Source organism: Podarcis raffonei, chromosome 2 (genome assembly GCF_027172205.1).
Source record: "Podarcis raffonei isolate rPodRaf1 chromosome 2, rPodRaf1.pri, whole genome shotgun sequence".
NCBI lineage: Eukaryota > Metazoa > Chordata > Lepidosauria > Squamata > Lacertidae > Podarcis > Podarcis raffonei.
Window position 1 is genome coordinate 109,592,121 of NC_070603.1, and position 25,873 is coordinate 109,617,993.

General features: G+C 45.4%; 1 protein-coding gene and 2 pseudogenes across 1 annotated transcript; all 3 read right to left on the reverse strand.

Annotated features, from left to right (window-relative positions):
- Window positions 1-1,315: 1,315 nt before the first annotated feature.
- Window positions 1,316-8,129, reverse strand: LOC128408607 (cholinesterase-like; annotated as a pseudogene).
- Window positions 8,130-9,806: 1,677 nt separating this feature from the next.
- Window positions 9,807-15,501, reverse strand: LOC128408614 (cholinesterase-like). Its single transcript, XM_053378566.1, has 4 exons — window positions 15,308-15,501; window positions 11,181-12,653; window positions 10,765-10,928; window positions 9,807-10,034 (listed from the first exon to the last, which is right to left on the reverse strand). Exons 1-4 carry the CDS (start codon window positions 15,415-15,417, stop codon window positions 9,940-9,942), a joined length of 1,842 nt encoding a protein of 613 aa, XP_053234541.1. The 5' UTR covers window positions 15,418-15,501; the 3' UTR covers window positions 9,807-9,939.
- Window positions 15,502-17,093: 1,592 nt separating this feature from the next.
- On the reverse strand, window positions 17,094-24,454 carry LOC128408606 (cholinesterase-like; annotated as a pseudogene).
- Window positions 24,455-25,873: the final 1,419 nt, after the last annotated feature.

Genomic DNA, 25,873 nt, shown 5'->3' on the forward strand with positions numbered 1-25,873 from the left:
GCAATCCATGCATTTCCCTTCTAGCGACATCCACATCCACCGTTGATTTAAAGCAAGCGTCCATGGCTCCAATAAAAGCGCTTGAATCTTTGAGGGCGGGGTCATTTTCGCGTAGCAAAGTTCGCAGCCACGACTTAGCTTCCCCATGCAGATGAGTGATTATGAAACCCACTTTCTCCTCCTCATCTCTAAAATCTTTCCGAAGCAAATTGAGCGCGAAGACTACTTCTGCTCTGAAGTTAGGGTACTGCTGCAGGTTCCCGTCAAAATGGGTCACAAGGCTTGCCCCCCTTTTCCCGAGGCTAACTCCCTCCGGCTTGGCTCCCAGCTGCCCCTCCTTTCCCCATTTGTCCCACCTGGCTTGCAGATCCTGGCAGAGCGCAGCTGTGTCTTCTTCTTTTTTCCTAGACGCAGCTAATTCTGCGTAGAGCGTTGACACCGCTTCCTGCAATTGCTTGACTTTTTCCTCAGTCGTCATCTTTGCCTATCTCCGTGAGCTCGCAGAGTTTATTTGAGATGGGACTTACTGTCAGCGCTGCCCAAGGTCCCAGCTCACACAAGACCAACGCTGCTTCTTGCTCAAGTTCAAAAGTCTTTATTGAAGTTCAGTCTCATTTCCAGACGTGCAGCGCGCAACGCTACATCTATCCGTCAGATCATAGAAGTCCCATCTGAATCTCCGCCCCCCTGACACCAGCTTAAGATTCTAGCTTTACTCCACCTCTTCCTCTGTTCCTTCTTTCTCTGGGTCCTTCTGCTAGTCGGAGTCTCTGCCCTCCGAGATTCTTCTGACGCTGATTCTCCCGACTCCTCCTCCCCCCTCTTTCGGGCTTTAGGACCTGGCTCCCAATCCGGGTTTTCTGCTGTCCCGCGCTCCTCCACATTTGAACTTGGCGCGCGCGCGCAGCCTCCCACTTTCCTTCTGACCGTTACACTTGTGTCACTGCTCCCCCTTTCGGGGAGGCTAGCTGGACCTGCCCTTCCCTCCGTCTCCCCACTCCCCGATGGAGGAGACGCTGGTCCTGACTCCCATGCCTCTTCTCCCCCACTGTGCTCTGGTGGGGGAACTGGCCCTACTTCTCCGCTACTCCTTTGGGACTCCCCTCTGGTTCCCTGTTTATGGATCGTCCCCTCTGGGATTCGCCTCGCCCTTACCATAGGCGCCCCCTCCTGGGAATCTTCTGATTCGCTGGAGAAGCTCATGGAATCTCTCGGTCCACTGTCATATTCCCCTACGCTCCCCTCTGATTCCTCTCCTCCGCTCTCTATTTGCTCTCTCCCCTGCTCTTCTGCTCCTGAGCCTCTGACAATATCACAGTAATTTCTTCCCTCGTTCAGGTTTGTTGCGATGAATAGCTATGCTACCGTGTGTTTTGTACATGGCTGCAGATCCCTCAGAGTTTGGCCTAGCTAAACTGTTCCTGAGGCCTGGTTTTCGCCATCTCCAGCCTCATTCTTCACATCTTTCTCCTGAACAGGTGGAATACAACCTTCTTCAGATTTCCCTGCAAAAGGAAAAATAAACAATGGTTGTGAAAAATAACTGATCAACAGAAGATCAAACTCCTCTTGCAGGAGATCTGATTAGTCTCCCGGTTTTTGTTTTCCATCAAAAGCAGGCCCAAATCCGTCCACCCTGCGTTCTTATGGTACTCCTCATGCCCCATTGAAGATGGGGTCCTAAGCTGCTTCACAGGAAGCATCCAAGGGGAGCAAGTATTCCCTTCCCCAGCTCACATTTTTAAAAATGCTTTATCGCGGTGGCTCCTGCAGTGACGATAGCAAGGCTCCAGCCATCGTGTCTCCTGTACCAGAATGCTGCGCGAACTAAAAATAAATTTTAAAAAATGAAAAAGGAGGATGTGGAACACATGGCCCTCCAGATGTTATTGGCCTGTAATGCTCATCCTTGACCACTGTGGATGAACAGATCTGCCCATTTTGGTTCTCCCAGCTTCTCCTTTCTCTGTTCTTATAATTCAGTTGTCCACATTTCTCCAGCAATTGGCAATTAAAAAAAACAAAACTCATGAAATGTTGTGTTGCAGATAACGTAACTGTCAGGGAACTGCCATCGGCTCAAGAGGCGAGAAATAGAAGGGCAGTTGTGTTACAGGGAGCCTCCAAAAATCTTGCGAAGCAATTCCTCTTCCGGGGAGGAGGAAAGCCCCACCTCCAGTGGGGAAGAGGTGCAAGGACCAGAGGATGCTGGTGGGAGCCTTAACGCCACTCCTGGGCAAGCCGGACAGGAGGGAAACACGCCCTTGCCCATCCTGCACAGTAGCCTAAGGCACAAAGAGGGGAGGAGAAGGTTGGGGGTAACAAAACTCTTATGTTGGGGGAGGTCCAAAGAAAGACCACTCCCGGATTCTGCTAGCGATTGAGCCAGATATGAGCTTCCGGGCTCTTCACTGTAAATAGTTTGCACCAAAATAAAGCCTGTAAAACACAGGTTGGAGTCCTGCCTGGTTACTCTCGAGCAACCGCAACAGACACCTGACAGTAACTATTCATGTGGTGGCTCTAATTTTCATGTTTGATAAGGCCTGAAGCCTAGAAAAGCCAAAGGATAAGTCAGTAAGGGAGTGGGGAGGAGAGGAGGGACCCTGGAGCCCTGAGGGGACAAGATAGCTGTGGGGAGTTTGTGGAGGACCTCTGATAAGAGAAAAATGCCCCCTTTTAATAAAATCCCTTCTCCATATTTTCATCTAGCAACTAAGGGCTGTAGGTTCTCAATCCAGAGCTGGGTATCACCATATCCTCCCTTTCCAAAGAGAGCCCTGAACTCACTTGCTTCTATTTCATTTGCTAGATGAGTGGCCAGGAAAGCACATCGCGGAGCAGGTGGCATCCATTTGTGCTGGGCTGCCTCTGTGGTAATATGGAAGATGTTCTGCTCTGTAGCATTGTAGACAGGCCACTGTTCCTCATTCGGCGCAGACCCGGTGGGATTCCTGTAGACACAACAAAGAAATCAGAGCTTTATTACAGCCTCAGACTCATTTCAGGGTGAGGCTCTAATGCTTGAAGTAGACAGAGCTGACATGGAAGTCAGAAGCAAGTAGTCAGCCCTAGAACTTTTTCAGTTCTGAAAACCACAGATCAGTTACCAAATGGGAACTTTTAGATTTGTATACACTGAAACGTATGTGCACATGTTGTTGTTTTTTACGATGGTTTAATGATCCAGGTTACGCCATTTACTTATTTTTATTTAATTAATCGGATTGTCAGACGTCGAAGCAGTTTACAGGAACAGAATAGATATTTTAAAATAATAAGATTCAGAAGTTTACAAAAAGTAATCCAAAAAATAAAAAAATAAAAGTATAAATAAAATCAGCAGCTGAAAATATTGTTGTGAGTCTGGGGGAGGGTAGCCTGCATGATGCTGACGTTCCTTGTAATTCTTGGGGTCCAAGACCTACTGGGGGGTTAATGCTGTCAACCTCTCCATCATAGGAGCAGGTTGTATATCTATGTGTGTGTAAATAAACCATATATCCTAAAGACATGGCAGTCTTCATCCCAAGGAAACCAAACCGAGGTGAAACACCTGGAACCCTGAAATCTAGTACCACTTAGATATTGGGATGGTGTGCAACAAGATAATTGCTTCATTTATTTTTAAAAACATAGTAAAAGGCATGTTGGTATATATGGGCAGGCATACTTAGTCCTTGGCACAGAAAGGTTAATACCTTACCCGCTTCTGGCAAACTCCGCCCAGTATCGCATCACTCGCCGGCTCAATTCCACCTCCGTCTCCGATGGGTCTTTCCGCAATGATGCTGCCAAGTTTCCAAACAAGTACGGGATCTCTGCTCCATGGGGGGTCCCTATCCACTCTGGCCAAGGAAAGCCAGAACTGCGGTGGCTGAAGGAATAAACATAAGCTGGGCTCCCAAGCTCCCTGGCCTTTGCAGCAAACTCCATCATTGGGCATAAAAAGGGATAATCTCCCAAATACTGAATCAAGGCCAAACGGTACCGCTCTGGCCCATGAAAGTATTCAGCATATTTGAGGGCTATAGCCCTGGCAATGTCTTCTGTTTTCAGAGTTTCCAGCACCCCTTCAAGGAGCTGCTCCCAGGTCAGGATCCCATCATTTACTTCAGCACTAGGAAGCATAAGGTATGCCAGGAATGAGTCTTCATTAGCCGTGACACCAGTGAGAATAGGTTTGCCTTGAATGCCTCTCTCCAGGAGCTTTCTGGGCTCATCGGTAAGAAATTCCCCATCCGCTGTTATTGATATGATACCACAGAGTTCACAAAGTGCATGGCTCTCAATGTCCTTCCCCTGTAGGCAGCTGACCATTGCACTGTGGTTAGTTTTAGGACACCCCATGAGCTGACTCAACATCGCTGATTCTCTTTCGGCATCTTCAGGACTCCTCCAAATCCGGCGGGCAGTGGGAACTCCACTATGAAGCACACCACGGGCAACAAGGGGTTGGCTTGCCGGTGAAAGCAGGTGGAAACCAACTGAGACTGCTCCAGAACCGAGGCCAAGGAGAGTCAACTGAGCTGGATGTCCGCCAAAGACAGCTGCATTCTCACTCACCCACTTCAGAGCCAGATGTTGGTCCCACAATGCAACATTTCCTGGGGCAGCTGGCGGCAAGTACAGGTAACCTAACATTCCTCCACGGTAATTCATGGAGGCCACAATGACATTCTCTGTAGCAGCTAGTAAGCCTCCATTTAAGACATCTGCTGAGGCTGAGTTCATGCTAAAACCCCCACCATAGATCCATAGGAGGATGGGCACTGGTGTGACTGGTCGTGGATGGGGCACCCAGAGGTTGAGGAAGAGGCAGTCCTCTGAAAGTGGTGTGTTTGGAGTCCATATGGGTCGATCAGGGAAGGAATCGTTATTAAACTGAAGGCAAGAGTTGCCAAAGCTGGTGGCCTCCAAGACCTGGCTCCACGGCTTCTGTGGAGCCAGGCTTCTGGATGTGGAACCGGCTTCTGGAAACGCAGTTTGCCTATGGGGGGCTCAGCATAGGGGATGCCCAGGTAGGCGGTCACAGAGCCAGGGCCAGCCGGGAGTCTTTTGCCTCTGATAGGACCGCTGCTGGTGACCACCACAGTATCATCTTCAGAGGAAGAGCTGGAAGCCAGGAGGAAGAGGAGGAGGCACAAGGAGGAGGGTGAAGTCCGGAAACAAGGCATAGCAGCTGCAGCTGAACGAATCTGAAATAGGAGTGGCATGGAAAACACAACATAAATATTCTATTTTTCTTCTTGGAGTGCCTACTCTAAGATAACCATGTAAAACAAGATTGGGAACCTGTGACCCTCCAAGTGTTGTTGGACTTCACTTCTCACCAGCTTCAGCTAACATAACCTACAGGCATGTGAGGAATACAACTGGGCACCGGAGAAGGAAAGCAGGGACCAAGGCCAGTGCTTTTTTTCTAGAAATATGTTTAGGAGTACTCACATTCCACACTGCTTCACACATTAAACACTCACTTCCGTCTGAGACTCAGTAACACCATGACAGGAAATGAGGCTGCCATTGGGTAGCAACAGAACTGACAATTCACCGTGCTAGTGAAGAAACTAATTTTTTAAAAAAATAAATAGTTTCTTCTTCTGTTAGATTAACAAAATGTTTAGGGGTATGCATCCCGCCAGAAAAAAACACTGAGCAAGGCATTGGTACAAATTTTCAATAGGAAACAAGCATTCCTAAACTTCGTTTATTCAAGAACTGTCAGCCTTACACCACATTTGCACATGGCCTGCAGGGATAGAGTTACAAAACTCAGGGAGCAGCAGTATGAGTTGTAAAGGGCAGAGGAATACAGTGGTAGCTCGGGTTACATACGCTTCAGGTTACATACGCTTCAGGTTACACACTCCGCTAACCCAGAAATAGTGCTTCAGATTAAGAACTTTGCTTCAGGATAAGAACAGAAATCGGGCTCCGGCGGCGCGGTGGCAGCGGGAGGCCCCATTAGCTAAAGTGGTGCTTCAGGTTAAGCACAGTTTCAGGTTAAGAACGGACCTCCGGAACAAATTAAGTACTTAACCCAAGGTACCACTGTATATGGAACAGGGAGACAGTTCCATAGAATCTTAGAACTAGAAGGGATCCTGAGGTGGACGGATGAGAAGGCTCTCGGGTTCCCTTCGAACTCTACAATCCTATGATTCTAACCACCCTGAGGGCTGACATTCTTCTTCTAGTAACTGTTACATCACCACCTCACCTGCTGATGTTTTAAGAGTATTTCAGATAGTCATCAGATAGCTGTCCCTCTTTAGTCATCTTGCCTGGAGACTAGGTTCATTCAAAAAAAATTTCCATTCAGGCAGGCATCACTGTATGTATAAACTCACAAAACCTTCAGGCTCTTTTTGCAAAATAATAACTGATGTGTTACAGTCAGGAGTGACGGGGAGGCCAAACAGATGTTGGCACAGGCAAACCAAGGGATTTGCATGCAGTATGGCATGCTGCTATTTTATTTAGAAGACAGGAATGTATGCAATATCCCCCATCTTTAGTTGCCCCCAAAATATGGAAATCTGAAATGATGATGATGATGTTGGGGGTGGGGATAATTTTCTCTGATTCTCCCAGAACTAGGTTAACCATAGTGACAAGTCCCTAGGGTCTATGAAGTCCCCAAGGATCTCAATCAGCATCCGCCACACCTGAGGTTCCCCACACCTTTTACTCTTCCATATTTTGAAGAGAATGGGGTTTTCATATGGGCAGTGAATATCGGCCAACTGACCATACGTTCAGTATGGCCTTAGCAATGGGCCCCATCTGATGAAACTGTTTATTTTTTAATGGTTAAGAGCGGTGGACTTGTAATCTGGGGAACCGGGTTTGCTTCCCCGCTCCTCCACATGCAGCTGCTGGGTGACCTTGGGCCAGTCACACTTCTCTGAAGTCTCTCAGCCCCACTCACCTCACAGAGTGTTTGTTGTGGGGGAGGAAGGGAAAGGAGAATGTTAGCCGCTTTGAGACTCCTTAGGGTAGTGATAAAGCAGGATATCAAATCCAAACTCTTCTTCTTCTTCTTCTTCTTCTTCTTCTTCTTCTTCAATTTCTATTTTGCCCTAAAAGGCTCTCCAGATTCTTTTAAATGTGGGAGATGTATAACACTTCACCATCACAATGCTACAATAATATCACACATTTATGTTTTAAAAAACAAAACAAAAAACCTTTCTCCTCAATGCCATTAACCATAACGTCTGTAACCGGAAACGAATATCTTAATATGGGTGTGAGAGTTTTAATCTGTTTTTAGTTTACTGATAACTTTTTTCTTTAAAAATCTTAAATTATTGTTGTTAATTCTTTTTACTGATGAAGTTATTGCTTTATCTATTTGTAAAACACTCTGAGCGTCTCTTAACAATCAAATGGCATATACATTTTCTGCAATAAATAAATAAATGATAGGACATTAGAACAACAAAAGCTCTTATAGGACTGTAAATACCCTTTAAGGTGGCAAGGAACTCTTTCCAGCTTTTTCTGATGTTTTGTTGGTTTCTAGTGCCTGTAGCATCCTAATCCCATATAGTTACTCATTACTATACTATTCATTCCTATTTTATTTATTCAAAAGATTTTTTGGTTATGAATGTAACAGATAAGTTATGAATGCAACAGGTAATTGGGTATATCACATCTCTCGATCATGCACATCTATGCTAACAGCTACACCTAAAATGGAGAAATTGAAGAGAGTCCCCTTCTTGTTCAAATCTTCTGGGGCATCCACACCCAGTTACTCAAAGCATCAACAGACTCCTTCAGCCATTCTATGGGTGAAGCTTCTCCAGAATTACTGCTGTACAGTTGGGCAGGAGGGGCTATCATTCAAAACACCCAAGACAAACCCAACCAAAAGAAGGTAAAAAAACAACATTGAAACTTCTAGAACTCAAGTTTCTGATTTACATTCCTATGGCAGGTCTTCTACCTGTTCTCCAAAGAACATTCCCCCTTTTTCATTCATTTTTTAGAGGCACTCTGATTTGTGGTCTAGAGTTGCTGTGGTTCCAGTTTTTGGTAATGTTCTGAGTTAACCCCCATCGCCAGCTCACCCTGATGGGGTTCTCCTGCTCCTCAGTATCCCCTGCAGCCCACTCCAAAGAGGAATGTTAGGTACAGCTGAGGATCCAGACTCTCATATGAAAAACACCTGGGCAGGGAGCATCTGCCCATCTGTACGTATGCAAAAGTCAATGACCGACTGGCTTTGCTCACCCAGTGGGAGGAGGCTACACCTTGGCAGCATCAGAATGTAGGCCGGGGGTCAGAGAGACCTTGCTTTTACATAAATTGGGAGAAGGTGCAGGGGGAAAGACAAAGGGCTGCCTCCAAAATAATTCATACTCAGAGGGAAGCCACTACAATTAAAGGAAATGAGTAAGATAAGACCATTGATTTCCATGTGTCCACTCTGAGTAGAACTTAAAAGGATTCAGCCCAAAGTTATTGCCATCCTCCTATCTTTTGGCCATGGAGTAATACCAATGTCCACAAATACAACCAAAGAGTAGCCTGTCTCTCAGAACAAGATGCAGTGCTTAAGTGAATAATTGTGTGACTCTTCTGTCAGCACCCAATCCATGGACTGGCTGGACACAGAGAAGTGGTAGAAGGCACCAGGTAGGTAACCCCAAGGGAAGAAGGATCAAGGCCGGGGATTGGTGGTGGGATGACAATGAGTGGTCAGATGGAGAAGAAGGAGCAGACTGGCAGGAGGAGGTGTTGGAATCTGAAGAGGTAACAAGGTTCAGTGAGCAGGAAGAGTCTGTGGCCGAGGGAAGCCCAGAATCAGAGGCAGAAGCAGGAGCTGGAGAGGAGGGGGACCAATAGGTAGAGAAGAGTCAGGCTGGTGAAGAAGCCAGGGTGTCTTCCACTCCTGCTGCGACCAGCTCTCCTGCCCCCTGTTCTCCTAGAACCAGAAGAGTTATGAAGAGGGATGAGCAAAGACAGGCACAATGACGGAGTCTCAGATTGCTTAGGAAGGATTTGGGGGAGGAGGAAACATCTCCTCTGTGGCAGCCTTTCTCATCCTGTGGGTCCCCAGATGTTGAACTACAACTCCCATCACCCCTAGCTAGCAAGGCCAGAGCTCAGGGATGATGGGAGTTGTAGTCCAACAACATCTGGGGACCCACCGGTTGAGAACTGCTGATCTATGGGAAGGTGATTCAGTTATTTCTGAATCGGGGATGAATATATCAGTTGATTTCTTCTCCAGATAAGTCTTTCATGTTTCACTTAAGTTTTGTTCATCAATTCAACCCATCCTAAAGTGTAAAAAAAAAAAAATCACTTTAAAAACTACACAGCGTTTGATTTGCTTTTGAAAGTGTTTCCCTCCCACGAAATGTGCATTTTGTACATGTTTTGTGCGTTCTGTACATATTTAGACAACGTATCCATTTTATATGCATTTTGTTATGTTATTGAGCTGAGATCTGGATTGCAGTATTTAGTGTACTGTGAAAATCAAATGATACCTGTGTTCTGATCTGCATATCATTTCCAATAGCATTGGCTCAATTAAAAAATGAGGATGGAAAAGAAGTTTCAAGCATCCCTATTATGAATATGTTGTTGTGGAAGCAATAAAATCCTATAAATGGGATGGAGGCAATGGGATTGATCCAGCTAACCTCTAATAGAATAAGGCTGTCCTCACACCGTTCCCTTCAGTTTTTCTGCCAATCAAGGAGTCAATATCCATATATACTAAGTGTGCCAGATTCCCATTGTTCCAGGTCCCCATTTTTCTTGAAGAAACATAAGTATTCTGGAGATACCATATGCCTGAAGAGGGTTTACATTTTTATTCAGTTCATATCACAGTAATTTCTTCCTTCATTCAGGTTTGTTGCGATGCTATGTTTTGTACATGGCTCCAGATCCAACAAAGTGTGGGCCTAGCTAAACTGTTCCTGAGGCCTGGTTTTCGCCATCTCGGGCCTCATTCTTCACATCTTTCTCCTGAACAGGTGGTATACAACCTTCTTCAGATTTCCCTGCAAATGGAAAAAAGAGAGGGTAGGAGGAAAGAACTGATCAACAGAAGATCGCTCCTCATGCAGGAGATCTGATTAGTTTCCTGTTTTAAATCAAAAACAGGCCAAAATCCTCCCATTCTGAATTGTTATGGTACCCTTTGTGCCCCATTGAAGAGAGGGTCCTAAGCTCATTCAAGGGAAAAGTACTCTGAGATGGCTGAGGGGAGCAAGTATTCCCTTCATCCGCTCACTTTTTAAAGAAAATGTCTCATCGTGGTGAATCCTACATTGATGACAGCAAAGCATTTCATCCTCAGGCTCTAGCCATCATGTCTCCTGTACCAGAACGCTGCGGGGACTAAAAATGAATTTTAAAAAATGAAAAAGGAGGATGGGGAACACATGGCCCTCCAGATGTTGTTTGCTTGCAATGCTCATCCCTGACCACTAACCACTATGGATGAACAGATCTGCCCATTTTGGTTCTCCCAGGTTCTCATTTCTCTGTTCTTAAATTCAGTTCTCTGCATTTTTCACACAACTGGCGATATATATATATATATATATATTCATGAAAATTTGTGTAGCAGATAATATGATGTGGTTCAGTTGGTAGCTTAATATTCTCACTGTATTTTTAATGTTCCATAAACCCAGAGGTTAAGCCCGTGATGGCGTCAGGAGAGGAGCAGGAACCTTGGAGCTCTGAAGGAACAATACTGCCATATGGAGTTTTTAGAGAACTCACTTGCTTCTAATGCATTTGCTAGATGAGTGGCCAGGAAAGCACATCGTGGACCAGGTGGCATCCATTTGTGCTGGGCTGCCTCTGTGGTGATGTGGAAGATGTTCTGCTCTGTGGCGTTGTAGACGGGCCACTGTTCTTCTTTCGGCGCAGACTCAGTGGGATTCCTATAGAGGCAGCAAAGAAATCATTGCCACATTACGACTTCAGACTGATTTAAGGGTGAAGCAACCAGTACTTAAAGCAGACATTGCTGAAATGATTGTCAGCATCGAGTTGTCATCCCTAGAATATTTTCAGTCCTGAAATCCCACCAATCAGTTATCGAATGGAGAGGAGCATTAAACGTATTAAAAGGGCATGTCTGTATAAATGGGCAGGCATACTTAGTCCTTGGCACAGAAAGGTTAATACCTTACCCGCTTCTGGCAAACTCCGCCCAGTATCGCATCACTCGCCGGCTCAATTCCACCTCCGTCTCCGATGGGTCTTTCCGCAGTGACGCTGCCAAGTTTCCAAATAAGTAGGGGATCTCTGCTCCGTGGGGGGTCCCTATCCACTCTGGCCAAGGAAAGCCAGAACTGCGGTGGCTGAAGGAATAAACATAAGCTGGGCTCCCAAGCTCCCTGGCCTTTGCAGCAAACTCCATCACTGGGCATAAAAAGGGATAATCTCCCAAATACTGAATCAAGGCCAAACGGTACCGCTCTGGCCCTTGAAAGTATTCAGCATACTTCAGGGCTATAGCCCTGGCAACCTCTTCTGTTTTCAGAGTTTCCAGCACCCCTTCAAGGAGCTTCTCCCAGGTCAGGATCCCATCATTTACTTCAGCACTAGGAAGCATAAGGTATACCAGGAATGAGTCTTCATTAGCCGTGACACCAGTAAGAATGGGTTTGCCTTGAATGCCTCTCTCCAGGAGCTTTCGGGGCTCATCAGTGAGAAATTCCCCATCCGTTGTTATTGATCTGATACCACAGAGTTCAGAAAGTGCATGGCTCTCAATGTCCTTCCCCTGTAGGCAGCTGACCATTGCACTGTGGTTAGTTTTAGGACACCCCATGAGCTGACTCACCATCACTGATTCTCTTTCAGCCTTTTCAGGACTCCTCCAGGCCCAGTGGGCAGTGGGGACTCCAGTATGAAACACACCACGGGCAACAAGGGGTTGGCTTGCCGGTGAAAGCAGGTGGAAACCTGCTAAAGCTCCTCCTTCACCTAAGCCAAGGAGAGTCAACCGAGCTGGATCCCCGCCAAAGACAGCTGCATTCTCACTCACCCACTTCAGAGCCAGATGTTGGTCCCACAATGCAACATTTCCTGGGGCAGCTGGCGGCAGGTACAGGAAACCCAGGGTCCCCATGCGGAAATTCAAGTTGCACACAATGACATTCTCTGTAGCAGCTAATAAGCCTCCATTTAAGACATCTGCTGAGGCTGAGTTCATGCTAAAACCCCCACCATGGATCCATACAAGGATGGGCACTGGTGTGACTGGCCGTGGATGGGGCACCCAGAGGTTGAGGAAGAGGCAGTCCTCTGAAAGTGGTGTGTTTGGAGTCCATATGGGTCGATCAGGGAAGGAATCGTTATTAAACTGAAGGCAAGAGTTGCCAAAGCTGGTGGCCTCCAAGACCTGGCTCCATGGCTGATGTGGAACCGGCTTCTGGAAACGCAGTTTGCCTATGGGGGGCTCAGCATAGGGGATGCCCAGGTAGGCGGTCACAGAGCCAGGGCCAGCCGGGAGTCTTTTGCCTCTAATAGGACCGCTGTTGGTGACCACCACAGTATCATCTTCAGAGGAAGAGCTGGAAGCCAGGAGGAAGAGGAGGAGGCACAAGGAGGAGGGTGAAGTCCAGAAACGAGGCATAGTAGCTGTAGCTGAATGAATCAGAAATAGGAGTGGCATGGGAAACACAACATAAATATTCTATTTTTCTTCTTGGGGTGCCTACTCTAAGATAACCATGTAAAACAAGATTGGGAACCTGTGACCCTCCAAGTGTTGTCAGACTTCTCACCAGCTTCAGCTAACATAACCTACAGGCAAGTGAGGAATACAACTGGGCACTGAAGATGGAAAGCAGGGACCAAGGCCAGTTCTTTTTTTCTAGAAAAAATGTTCAGGAGTACTCAAATTCCACACTGCTTCACACATTAAACGCTCGCTTCCGTCTGAGACTCAGGAAATACCATGACAGGAAATGAGGCCGCCATTGCGGGTAGCAACAGAACTGACATTTCACCGTGCTAGTGAAGAAACTAATTTAAAGAAAAATCAATAGTTTCTTCTCCCATTAGATTAACAAAATGTTTAGGGGTATCCCTCCCCCCAGAAAAAAAATACTGACCAAGGCATTGGTACAAATTTTCAATAGGAAACAATCATTCCTAAACTTCGTTTATTCAAGAACTGTCAGCCTTACACCACATTTGCACATGGCCTGCAGGGATAGAGTTACAAAATTCAGGGAGCAGCCATGCGAGTTGTAAAGGGCAGAGGAATACAGTGGTACCTCGGGTTACAGACGCTTTAGGTTACAGACTCCGCTAACCCAGAAATAGTACCTCGGGTTAAGAAGTTTGCTTCAGGATGAGAACAGAAAGCGTGCTCCGGCGGCGCAGCGGCAGCAGGAGGCCCCATTAGCCACAGTGGTGCTTCGGGTTAAGCACAGTTTCAAGTTAAGAATGGACCTCCAGAACGAATTAAGTACTTAACCCGAGGTACCACTGTATATGGAACAGGGAGGCAGTTCCAAAGAATCATAGAGCTAGAAGGCATTCTGAGGTGGACGGACGAGAAGGCTCTCGGGTTCCCTTCGAACTCTACATTCCTATGATTCTAACCACCCTGAGGGCTGACATTCCTCTTCCAGTAAATGTTACATCACTGCCTCACCTGCTGATGTTTTAAGATTATTTCAGATAGCCATCAGATAGCTGTCCCTCTTTAGTCATCTTGCCTGGAGACTAGGTTCATTCAAAAAAAAATTCCATTCAGGCAGGCATCATTGTATGTGTAAATTCACAAAACCTTCAGGCTCTTTTTGCAAAATAATAACTGACTAAGATGTGTTACAGTCAGGAGTGACAGGAAGGCCAACCTTCCAGACGTTGGCACAGGCAAACCAAGGGATTTGCATGCAGTATGGCATGCTGCTATTTTATTTAGAAGACAGAAATGTATGCAATATCCCCCATCTTTGGTTGCCCCCAAAATATGGAAATCTGAAATGATGATGATGATGTTGGGGGTGGGGATAATTTTCTCTGATTCTCCCAGAACTAGGTTAACCATAGTGACAAGTCCCTAGGGTCTATGAAGTCCTCAAGGATCTCATTCAGCATCCGCCACACCTGAGGTTCCCCACACCTTTTACTCTTCCATATTTTGAAGAGAATGGGGTTTTCATATGGGCAGTGAATGTCGGCCAACTGACCACATGTTCAGTATGGCCTTAGCAATGGGCCCCATTTGATGAAACTGTTTATTTTTTAATCAATTTCTATTTTGCCCTAAAAGGCTCTCCAGATTCTTTTAAATGTGGGAAAGATACAACACTTCAACATCACAATGCTGCAATAATATCACACATTTATATTAAAAAACAAAACAAAACCCTTTCTCCTCAACACCATCATTAACCATAATGTCTGTAACCGAAAACGAATATCTTAATATGGGTGTGAGAGTTTTAATCTGTTTATAGTTTACTGATAACTTTTTTATAAAAAAAATAATTTTTTTGTTGTTCATTCTTCTTACTGATACTGTTATTGTTTATCTTTTTGAGTGACTTTTAACAATCAAATGGCATATACATTATCTGCAAAAAATAAATTTAAAAAAAATAGGACATAGAACAACAGAAGCTTTTATAGGACTGTAAATACCCTTTAAGGTGGCAAGGAACTCTTTCCAGCTTTTTCTGATGTTTTGATGGTTTCTAGTCCCTGTAGCATCCTAATCCCATATAGTTATTCATTACTATACTATTCATTCCTAGTTTATTTATTTAAAAGATTTTTTGTTTATGAATGTAACAGATAAGTTATGAATGCAACAGGTAACTGGTTATATCACATCTCTCGATCATGCACATCTATCCTAACAGCTACACCTTAAATGGAGAAATTGAAAAGAGTCCCCTTCTTGCTCAAATCTGCCAGGGTATCCACACCCAGTTACTCAAAGCATCATCAAACTGTCCTTCAGCCCTTCTATGGGTGAAGCTTCTCCAGAATTACTGCTGTACAGTTGGGCAGAAGGGGCTATCATTCAAAACACCCAAGACAAACCCAACCAAAAGAAGGTAAAAAATCAACATTGACACTGCTAGAACTCAAGTTTCTGATTAACGTTCCTATGGCAGGTCTTCTACCTGTTCTCCAAAGAATATTCCCCCTTTCTCATTCATTTTTTAGAAGCACTCTGACTTGTGGTCTAGGGTTGTTGTGCCTGCAGTTTTTGGTAATGTTCTGAGTTATCCCCCATGGCCAACTCACATCACATTTCTGTTCCTTACAGACTCACCCTGATGGGGTTCTCCTGCTCCTCAGTATCCCCTGCAGCTCACTCTGAAGAGGAAAGTTAGGTACTGCCGAGGATCCAGAGACTCTTATGAAAAACACCTGGGCGTGGGAGCATCTGCCCATCTGTACGTAAGCAAAAGTCAATGACCGACTGGCTTTGCTCACCCAGTGGGAGGAGGCTACATCTTGGCAGCATCCGAATGTATGTCAGGGGTCAGAGAGACCTTGCTTTTACATAAATTGGGGGAAGGTGCAGGGGGAAAGACAAAGGGCTGCCTCCAAAATAAGTCGTACTCAGAGGAGATCCACTACAATTAAAGGACATGACTATCATAGGACCACTGATAGGACCATAGGACCATGTGTCTACTCTGAGTAGAACTTAAAAGGATTCAGCCCAAGGTTATTGCATTCCTCCTATCCTTTGGCCACAGAGTTATACCAATGTCCACAAATACAACCAACGAGTAGCCTGTCTCTCAGAACAAGATGCAGTGCTTAAGTGAATAATTGTGTGACTCTTCTGTCAGCACCCAATCCATGGACTGGCTGGACACAGAGAAGTGGTAGAAGGCACCAGGTAGGCAACCCCAAGGGAAGAAGGATCAAGGCCGGGGATTGGTGGTGGGATGACAATGAGTGGTCAGATGGAGAAGAAGGAGCAGACTGGGGGGAGGAGGTGTTGGAATCTGAAGAGGTAACAAGGTTCAGTGAGCAGGAAGAGTCTGTGGCCGAGGGAAGCCCAGAATCAGAGGCAGAAGCAGGAGCTGGAGAGGAGGGGAGCCAATAGGTAGAGAAGAGTCAGGCTGGTGAAGAAGCCACTCCTATTGCGACCAGCTCTCCCGCCCCCTGTTCTCCTAGAACCAGAAGAGTTATGAAGAGGGATGAGCAAAGACAGGCACAATGACAGAGTCTCAGATTGCTTAGGAAGGATTTGGGGGAGGAGGAGACATAAGCATCGATGGCAGCCTTTTTCAACCTGTGGGTCCCCAGATGTTGAACTACAACTCCCATCACCCCTAGCTAGCAAGGCCAGAGCTCAGGGATGATGGGAGTTGTAGTCTAACAACATCTGGGGACCCACAGGTTGAGAACCACTGATGGGAAGGTGACTCAGTGATTACTGAATTGGGGATGAATATATCAGTTGATTTCTTCTCCAGTCTTGCATGTTTCACTTAAGTTTTGTTCATCACTTCAACCCACCCTAAAGTGTAAAAACAAAATCACTTTAAAAACTACACAGCATTTGATTTACTTTTGAAAGTGTTTCCCTCCCATTGTAGTGCATTTTGTACATGTTTTGTGCGTTCTATATATATTTAGACTTAACGTATCTGTTTTATATGCATTTTGTTGTTTTTGAGCTGAGATCTGGATTGCGGTATTTAGTGTACTGTGAAAATCAAATGATATCTGTGTTCTGATCTGTATATCATTTCCAGGATATGCCAATAGCATTGGCTCAATTAAAAAATGCAGGTGGAAAAGAAGTTTCAAGCATCCCTATTATGAATATGTTGTTGTGGAAGCATTAAAATCCTATAAATGGGATGGAGGCAATGGGGTTGATCCAGCTAACCTCTAATAGAATAAGGCTATCCTCACACCATTCCCTTCAGATTTTCTGCCAATCAAGGAGTCAGTATCCATATATACTAAGTGTGAGAAGAGGCTATCCAAAATTCACAGGCCAGTCTCACTGGCCATCCTACCTATGGAATGTGTGATTGGCATTGTTCCAGATCCCCATTTTTCTTGAAGAAACCCAAGTATTCTGGAGATACCAAATGCCTGAAGAGGGTTTACATTTTTATTCAATTCATATCACAGTAATTTCTTCCTTCATTCAGATTTGTTGAGATGAATAGCTATGCTATGTTTTGTACATGGCTCCAGATCCAGCGAAGTGTGGGCCTAGCTAAAGTGTTCCTGAGGCCTGGTTTTCGCCATCTCGGGCCTCATTCTTCACATCTTTCTCCTGAATGGGTGAAACACAGCCTTCTTCAGATTTCCCTGCAAATGGAAAAAAAGAGAGGGTAGGAGGAAAGAACTGATCAACAGAAGATCGCTCCTCATGCAGGAGATCTGATTAGTTTCCTGTTTTAAATCAAAAGCAGGCCGAAATCTTCCCACTCTGAATTGTTATGGTACCCTTTGTGCCCCATTGAAGAGAGGGTCCTAAGCTCCTTCAAGGGCAAAGTACTCTGAGGTGGCTGAGGGGAGCAAGTATTCCCTTCCTCCGCTCACTTTTTAAAGAAAATGTCTCATCATGGTGAATCCTACACTGATGACAGCAAAGCTTTTTGATCCGCAGGCTCTAGCCATCATGTCTATGAGGCATCTGATCAAGACTTGTATTTTAAAATGAGCTTATATATATATATATATATATATATATATATATATATATATATATATATATATATTTGCAGATGCTTGTGTGTTTTTAATGCCAGGCAGAAGACCAGCTGTCTAAAAGACTTTTGGCAGATGTTTATCCTCCTGGACAAGGGCCCCCTGATTTATAGCAGGAGCCAAAATTCTCAAAGTTGTAAAAAGGGAATTACAGGCTGAGAGCAAAGGTTACTAGGTTACTGACCCTACAGAATACAATCAAGCTGCAAAAGCACTAATTAAGAGTTGGTAAATAGTAGGATTCATTGTTTAACAAAATATAATACCATGTGTCTCCCATTAGAGACTTGAGCCACAGGTTAAAGGGCAAGAGCTAATGGGAAAAGCAGCTGGCCAGGAAAGGGGGTGTAAACTGAAGAAGTTTTACTTTGAAAAGGCCTTTGCTTCTAAAAATCTATATATGTTATGTATGAAATATACTGGCTTAAATGTAATTATGCAAAGGATTTAGAAAGTAAGAAATGTTAGATTCTTATGTTAGATTCTTATTTCATAGAATCATAGAATCATAGAGTTGGAAGAGACCACAAGGGCCATCGAGTCCAACCCCCTGCCAAGCAGGAAACACCATCAGAGCACTCCTGACATATGGTTGTCAAGCCTCTGCTTAAAGACCTCCAAAGAAGGAGATCTTTCATTGATGGTGTGTGAGAATGTGAACCCAAGATCTCTGACCTCTGTTTAAGATAAAATTTTAAAAAACCATGCACCATCTGTTTTAGCCATCTGTTTTGGAGGGCAATAGGGCAAGGAGGGCAAGAGGTGATCTGGTAATTAAGGTGCCTTGTTGAGGCAAATGTAAGATATATGGCTACTTGTTTGCCATTTATAGATAGAAGGAAATATAGCTCTTTGTCTCCCATAAAAGGTAATAGGAAATGGGTGTATCTTTTATGATTGGTTCTAGCAAACAGCCAATAGGAATTTCAACCAGGCTGATTGGACAGAGGCAGCCAAAGGAGGAGCAAGGGGGCTGGGCTGAGGAAATATAAGTGCTGACCATCAGGGCTGGAGTGGGCAGAGCTTTGGTAACAATATACCACTGTGTCTCTCATTTATTTGTCTGACAAATAAATTATTATTTTAATTTCTCTATTGCTGCGTTGAATATTTAATTCCAGCTAAGCGTTAACCACAAGCAGGGTGCTACATCTCCTGTACCAGAACGCTGCGGGGACTAAAAATGAATTTTAAAAAATGAAAAAGGAGGATAGGGAACACATGACCCTCCAGATGTTGGCTTGTAATGCTCATTCTTGACCACTAACCACTATGGATGAACAGATCTGCCCATTTTGGTTCTCCCAGGTTCTCATTTCTCTGTTCTTAATTTCAGTTCTCTGCATTTTTCGCTCAACTGGCGATTCATGAAAATTTGTGTAGCAGATAATATGATGTGGTTCAGTTGGTAGCTTAATATTCTCGCTGTATTTTTAGTGTTCCATAAACCCAGAGGTTAAGCCAGTGATGGCGTCAGGAGAGGAGCAGGAACCTTGGAGCTCTGAAGGAACAATACTGCCATATGGAGTTTTTAGAGAACTCACTTGCTTCTAATTCATTTGCTAGATGAGTGGCCAGGAAAGCACATCGTGGACCAGGTGGCATCCATTTGTGCTGGGCTGCCTCTGTGGTGATGTGGAAGATGTTCTGCTCTGTGGCGTTGTAGATGGGCCACTGTTCCTCATTCGGCGCAGACTCAGTGGGATTCCTATAGAGGCAACAAAGAAATCATTGCCACATTACAACTTCAGACTGATTTAAGGGTGAAGCATCCAGCACTTACATGATTGTCAGCATCGAGTTGTCATCCCTAGAATATTTTCAGTCCTGAAATCCCGCCAATCAGTTATCGAATGGAGAGGGGCATTAAACGTATTAAAGGGCATGTCTGTATATATGGGCAGGCATACTTAGTCCTTGGCACAGAAAGGTTAATACCTTACCCGCTTCTGGCAAACTCCGCCCAGTATCGCATTACTCGCCGGCTCAATTCCACCTCCGTCTCCGATGGGTCTTTCCGCAATGAAGCTGCCAAGTTTCCAAATAAGTAGGGGATCTCTGCTCCGTGTGAGGTCCCTATCCACTCTGGCCAAGGAAAGCCAGAACTGCGGTGGCTGAAGGAATAAACATAAGCTGGGCTCCCAAGCTCCCTGGCCTTTGCAGCAAACTCCATCATTGGGCATAAAAAGGGATAATCTCCCAAATACTGAATCAAGGCCAAACGGTACCGCTCTGGCCCTTGAAAGTATTCAGCATATTTGAGGGCTATAGCCCTGGCAATGTCTTCTGTTTTCAGAGTTTCCAGCACCCCTTCAAGGAGCTGCTCCCAGGTCAGGATCCCATCATTTACTTCAGCACTAGGAAGCATAAGGTATACCAGGAATGAGTCTTCATTAGCCGTGACACCAGTAAGAATGGGTTTGCCTTGAATGCCTCTCTCCAGGAGCTTTCGGGGCTCATCAGTGAGAAATTCCCCATCCGTTGTTATTGATCTGATACCACAGAGTTCAGAAAGTGCATGGCTCTCAATGTCCTTCCCCTGTAGGCAGCTGACCATTGCACTGTGGTTAGTTTTAGGACACCCCATGAGCTGACTCACCATCACTGATTCTCTTTCAGCCTTTTCAGGACTCCTCCAGACCCAGTGGGCAGTGGGGACTCCACTATGAAACACACCACGGGCAACAAGGGGTTGGCTTGCTGGTGAAAGCAGGTGGAAACCTGCTAAAGCTCCTCCTCCACCTGAGCCAAGGAGAGTCAACCGAGCTGGATCCCCACCAAAGACAGCTGCATTCTCACTCACCCACTTCAGAGCCAGATGTTGGTCCCACAATGCAACATTTCCTGGGGCAGCTGGCGGCAGGTACAGGAAACCCAGGGTCCCCATGCGGAAATTCAAGTTGCACACAATGACATTCTCTGTAGCAGCTAATAAGCCTCCATTTAAGACATCTGCTGAGGCTGAGTTCATGCTAAAACCCCCATCATGGATCCATACAAGGATGGGCACTGGTGTGACTGGCCGTGGATGGGGCACCCAGATGTTGAGGAAGAGGCAGTCCTCTGAAAGTGGTGTGTTTGGAGTCCATATGGGTCGATCAGGGAAGGAATCGTTATTAAACTGAAGGCAAGAGTTGCCAAAGCTGGTGGCCTCCAAGACCTGGCTCCACGGCTGATGTGGAACCGGCTTCTGGAAACGAAGTTTGCCTATGGGGGGCTCAGCATAGGGGATGCCCAGGTAGGCGGTCACAGAGCCAGGGCCAGCCGGGAGTCTTTTGCCTCTAATAGGACCGCTGCTGGTGACCACCACAGTATCATCTTCAGAGGCAGAGCTGGAAGCCAGGAGGAAGAGGAGGAGGCACAAGGAGGAGGGTGAAGTCCGGAAACAAGGCATAGCGGCTGCAGCTGAAAGAATCAGAAATAGGGGTGGCATGGGGCAGCAGCGTAGGAAGGGGGGCAGGGGGGGCAGGCCACCCCAGGTGCCATTATGGAGGGTGGTGACAAATTATCAAGGAACAATTACTGCCCTACTAGGGCAGTTCATAAAAAACTTTTTTTAAAAAAAAATGCCTGCTCCAAAGGTCTTATCTTACTACACTAGGGATTATATAGCTATACAGTGGTACCTTGGGTTACATACGCTTCAGGTTACATACGCTTCAGGTTACAGACTCCGCTAACGCAGAAATAGTACCTCAGGTAAGAACTTTGCTTCAGGATGAGAACAGAAATTGTGCTCCGGCAGCATGGCAGCAGCGGGAGGCCCCATTAGCTAAAGTGGTGCTTCAGGTTAAGAACAGTTTCAGGTTAAGAACGGACCTCTGGAACAAATTAAGTTCTTAACCCGAGGTACCACTGTATATGAAATTTCGTGCATATCAGTTAATATCTTGACCCTCCTCCACAAAAATAGCTGTTTACTCAGCCGTTTTCGTATGTAGTGAAGGCTGAAATTTCAATTCAGTGGAGCAGGATATTAACTGATATTCATGAAATTTCAGATATAGCTATAAGACCTTTGGGGCAGGCATTTTTTTAAATTAAAAAAAGGTTTTTTTATGAACCGCCCTACTGCCCTAACCTCTGCTGGGCTTCCCGGGTCCTGGAAAGTCGGCCTATGTGAAGAAAATGAGACTAGGCTGAGTAGATTAGGCCTTGCCTTGCCTTCACCCCGCCTCCTGCATGCAGCCGATTGGCCAGCTGGGTTGGGGGCGGGGCAAAGGCAAGGCAAGGCCAAATCTACTCGGCCTAGTCTAATTTTCTTCACATAGGCCAACTTTCTGGGCTGCTGGGAAAGCCTGCCAAGGCCGCTGCCTGTCCTGCGCACCCCCTTCAGGCCCCTATCCCCCTTGGAAAAGCCTCTGCTTCCCCCAAAAGCGGAGCGCATGGGACAGTGACAGTGCCACCGCCCAGTTTTGCCCATGCGTGGCACCAGGAGGAGCAGCTCAATGCTGCCCTGAGCACTCAGCAGGGCAGCCTCGCCTTTGCCCCCAATCTTCCCTGCATGAAGCTAGGACCTCCCAAAAGCAGTTGTGTAATTAAAAGAAGATGAGAAAAATCAGCAAAGCAATTCTGTGGCTAACTGACCAATTCCTTTAAGTAGGGTCTGTTAATGAAGTTCACACTTTTGACACGCTGTCTGGTGCTTTTGCAGAAAAATATTCCTAGACACAAGACTTTTATTTTTTTATTTTTAAGCCCTTTCGGTCTCCCATCTCAAGGCTAAGTACAGCAAACTGTACATTCCCATCCCTCTCCCCAAGGCTGGGTTGTTTACTTCTATGTTCTTGTGTATCTGTGTCTCCCTTGTATCTATTAGGGACTATTCTCTCACCTTTCCTTTGATATCTATGCTACTGATTACAGGGGTACCTTGGGTTAAGTACATAATTCGTTCCGGAGGTCCGTTCTTAACCTGAAACTGTTCTTAACCTGAAGTACCACTTTAGCTAATGGGGCCTCCCGCTGCCGCCGCGCCGCCAGAGCACAATTTCTGTTCTCATCCTGAAGCAAAGTTCTTAACCTGAAGCACTATTTCTGGGTTAGCGGAGTCTGTAACCTGAAGCGTATGTAACCTGAAGTGTATGTAACCTGAGGTACCACTGTACGTCTGCCGTTCTAATTTTAGAGAAAGTATTTAAGTTAAAAAGGATCTGTACCATAGAATAACAGCGGTAACAATACATTGAAGACAAGTAAATATTTTGGGAGGGTGGTCCCAGAGCCCTTTTGTCCTCTCTTTTGTCCTCCCCTCCCCCCAATGTCTCACTATCTGAGCTGACTCCCTGCCTGTTACGTGACATGCGGGGAAACCCAGGTGGGGTTCCTCTCTGTGTAAAGTCTTCAAGCTGTGCCTGTGCGCACCTGACAAATCTGCCCCATTGTCAAAATTTATATTTTTCCCCACCTCCAGTCTCCGTTGTTGTATCTTCTTGGCTGAGGAGAAAAACAGAAGAAGGATGGCCATCGGTCAGGGATGGTCTAGTGGATACTCCTGCATTGCCCCAGGGGTTTGGCTAAATGACCTTCAGGGGTCCCTTCCAACTCTACAATTATCTGGTGCAGGCTTGTGCAGTTTTAGGTACAAGTTGGATGCAAGGGGTGCATAGGATTGCAGCCCATCATATGCACCGTGGGCTCGGGAATAAGTCCCACTGGTCATGATGAGACTAGATTGCTGCTGTGCAGTCCTGTTTCTTAAATAAATGTTTTCCTTTTCGGATAATACAGAGCATGGTGAAATCACAATAAATAAAACTTCCCCTTCAGTAGTTTCAAGCACTACTACGGGTTCCACATTATATCTGTACTGCATTGTTTACTGTGACAGCACCTGCACTTTGGAACTCCTTGCCTGTTGCAACAAAGCACGTGCCTTTGCTAGACTCTTTTTGGGCACCTGCTAAAAGCATTCTTCTTTAGGCAAGCATACCTAGATGCTTAGGAAGTTGAAGTAATTTCAATCTTAATATTTTAGCTTTTGTATGTTTTAAAGTAGGATTGTTAATTTTTCTTGATTCTACTGCTTGTGGTTTTTTTGTTTTTGTTTTTTGTTTTTGTTTTTTTGTTTTTGTTTTTGTTTTTTGTTTTGGAAAACCACTTTGCAGGTTTTTAAAAATATTTTTTATTAAATAAATAAACAATAAATATAAATAAAATAACACAAGCCATCTCTCGATCATGCATCCTAACAGCTACACCCTAAATGGAGAAATTGAAGAGAGTCCCCTTCTTGTTCAAATCTGCTGGGGCATCCACACCCAGTTACTCAAAGCATCGCCAAACTGTACTATTGGTGAAGCTTCTCCACAACTACTGCTGTACGGTTGGGCAGAAGGGGTTATCATTCAAATCTCCAAAGACCTCCAAACCTCCCACAAAAAGGGGTATGTGTGGGTAGGTGGGTATATATACTGACACTGCTAGAACTCAAGTTTCTGATTTCCATTCCTATGGCAGATCTTCCACCTATTCTCCCTTTCTCATTCATTTTTTAGAGGCACTCTGATTTGTGGTCTAGAGTTGCTGTGGTTCCAGTTTTTGGTAATTTTCTGAGTTATCCCCCATGGCCAGCTCACATCACATTTCTGTTCCTTACAGACTCACCCTGATGGGGTTCTCCTGCTCCTCAGTATCCCCTGCAGCTCACTCTGAAGAGGAAAGTTAGGTACTGCTGAGGATCCAGAGACTCTTATGAAAAGCACCTGGGCGTGGGAGCATCTGCCCATCTGTACGTAAGCAAAAGTCAATGACCAACTGGCTTTGCTCACCCAGTGGGAGGAGGCTACATCTTGGCAGGATCCGAATGTATGTCAGGGGTCAGAGAGACCTTGCTTTTACATAATTTGAGGGAAGGTGCAGGGGGAAAGACAAAGGGCTGCCTCCAAAATAAGTCATATTCAGAGGAGATCCACTACAATTAAAGGACAAAGGCTTTTATGGGTATGTTCGTAGCAAAAGGAAGAACAAAGAAACAGTGGGGTCACTCAGAGGAGAAGATGGTGAAATGCAAACAGGGGACACAGAAAGGGCTGAACTCCTCAATGCCTTCTTTGCCTCAGTCTTCTCCGATAAAGAAAACAATGCCCGACCTGAAGAATTTGGAGCAAATGATTCAGCAGAGGAAACACAGCCCAGAATAACTAAGGAGATAGTACAAGAATACTTGGCTAGTCTAGATGTATTCAAGTCTCCAGGGCCAGATGAACTGCATCCAAGAGTATTAAAAGAACTGGCAGATGTGATTTCAGAACCACTGGCAGTCATCTTTGAGAATTCCTGGAGAACAGGCGAAGTCCCGGCAGACTGGAGGAGGGCAAATGTTGTCCCTATTTTCAAAAAGGGGAAAAGAGAGGACCCAAATAATTACCGCCCAGTCAGTCTGACATCAATACCAGGGAAGATTCTGGAGCAGATCATTAAGCAAACAGTCTGTGAGCACCTGGAAAGGAATGCTGTGATCACCAATAGTCAGCATGGATTTCTGAAAAATAAGTCATGTCAGACTAACCTGATCTCGTTTTTTGACAGAATTACAAGCCTGGTAGATGAAGGGAACGCAGTGGATGTAGCCTACCTTGATTTCAGCAAGGCATTTGACAAGGTGCCCCATGATATTCTTGTAAAGAAGCTGGTAAAATGCGGTCTTGACTATGCTACCACTCAGTGGATTTGTAACTGGCTGACTGACCGAACCCAAAGGGTGCTCATCAATGGTTCCTCTTCATCCTGGAGAAGAGTGACTAGTGGGGTGCCACAGGGTTCTGTCTTGGGCCCGGTCTTATTCAACATCTTTATCAACGACTTGGATGATGGACTCAAGGGCATCCTGATCAAATTTGCAGATGACACCAAACTGGGAGGGGTGGCTAACACCCCAGAGGACAGGAACACACTTCAAAACGACCTTGACAGATTAGAGAACTGGGCCAAAACAAACAAGATGAATTTTAACAGGGAGAAATGTAAAGTATTGCACTTGGGCAAAAAAAATGAGAGGCACAAATACAAGATGGGTGACACCTGGCTTGAGAGCACTACATGTGAAAAGGATCTAGGAGTCTTGGTTGACCACAAACTTGACATGAGCCAACAGTGTGACGCGGCAGCTAAAAAAGCCAATGCAATTCTGGGCTGCATCAATAGGAGTATCGCATCTAGA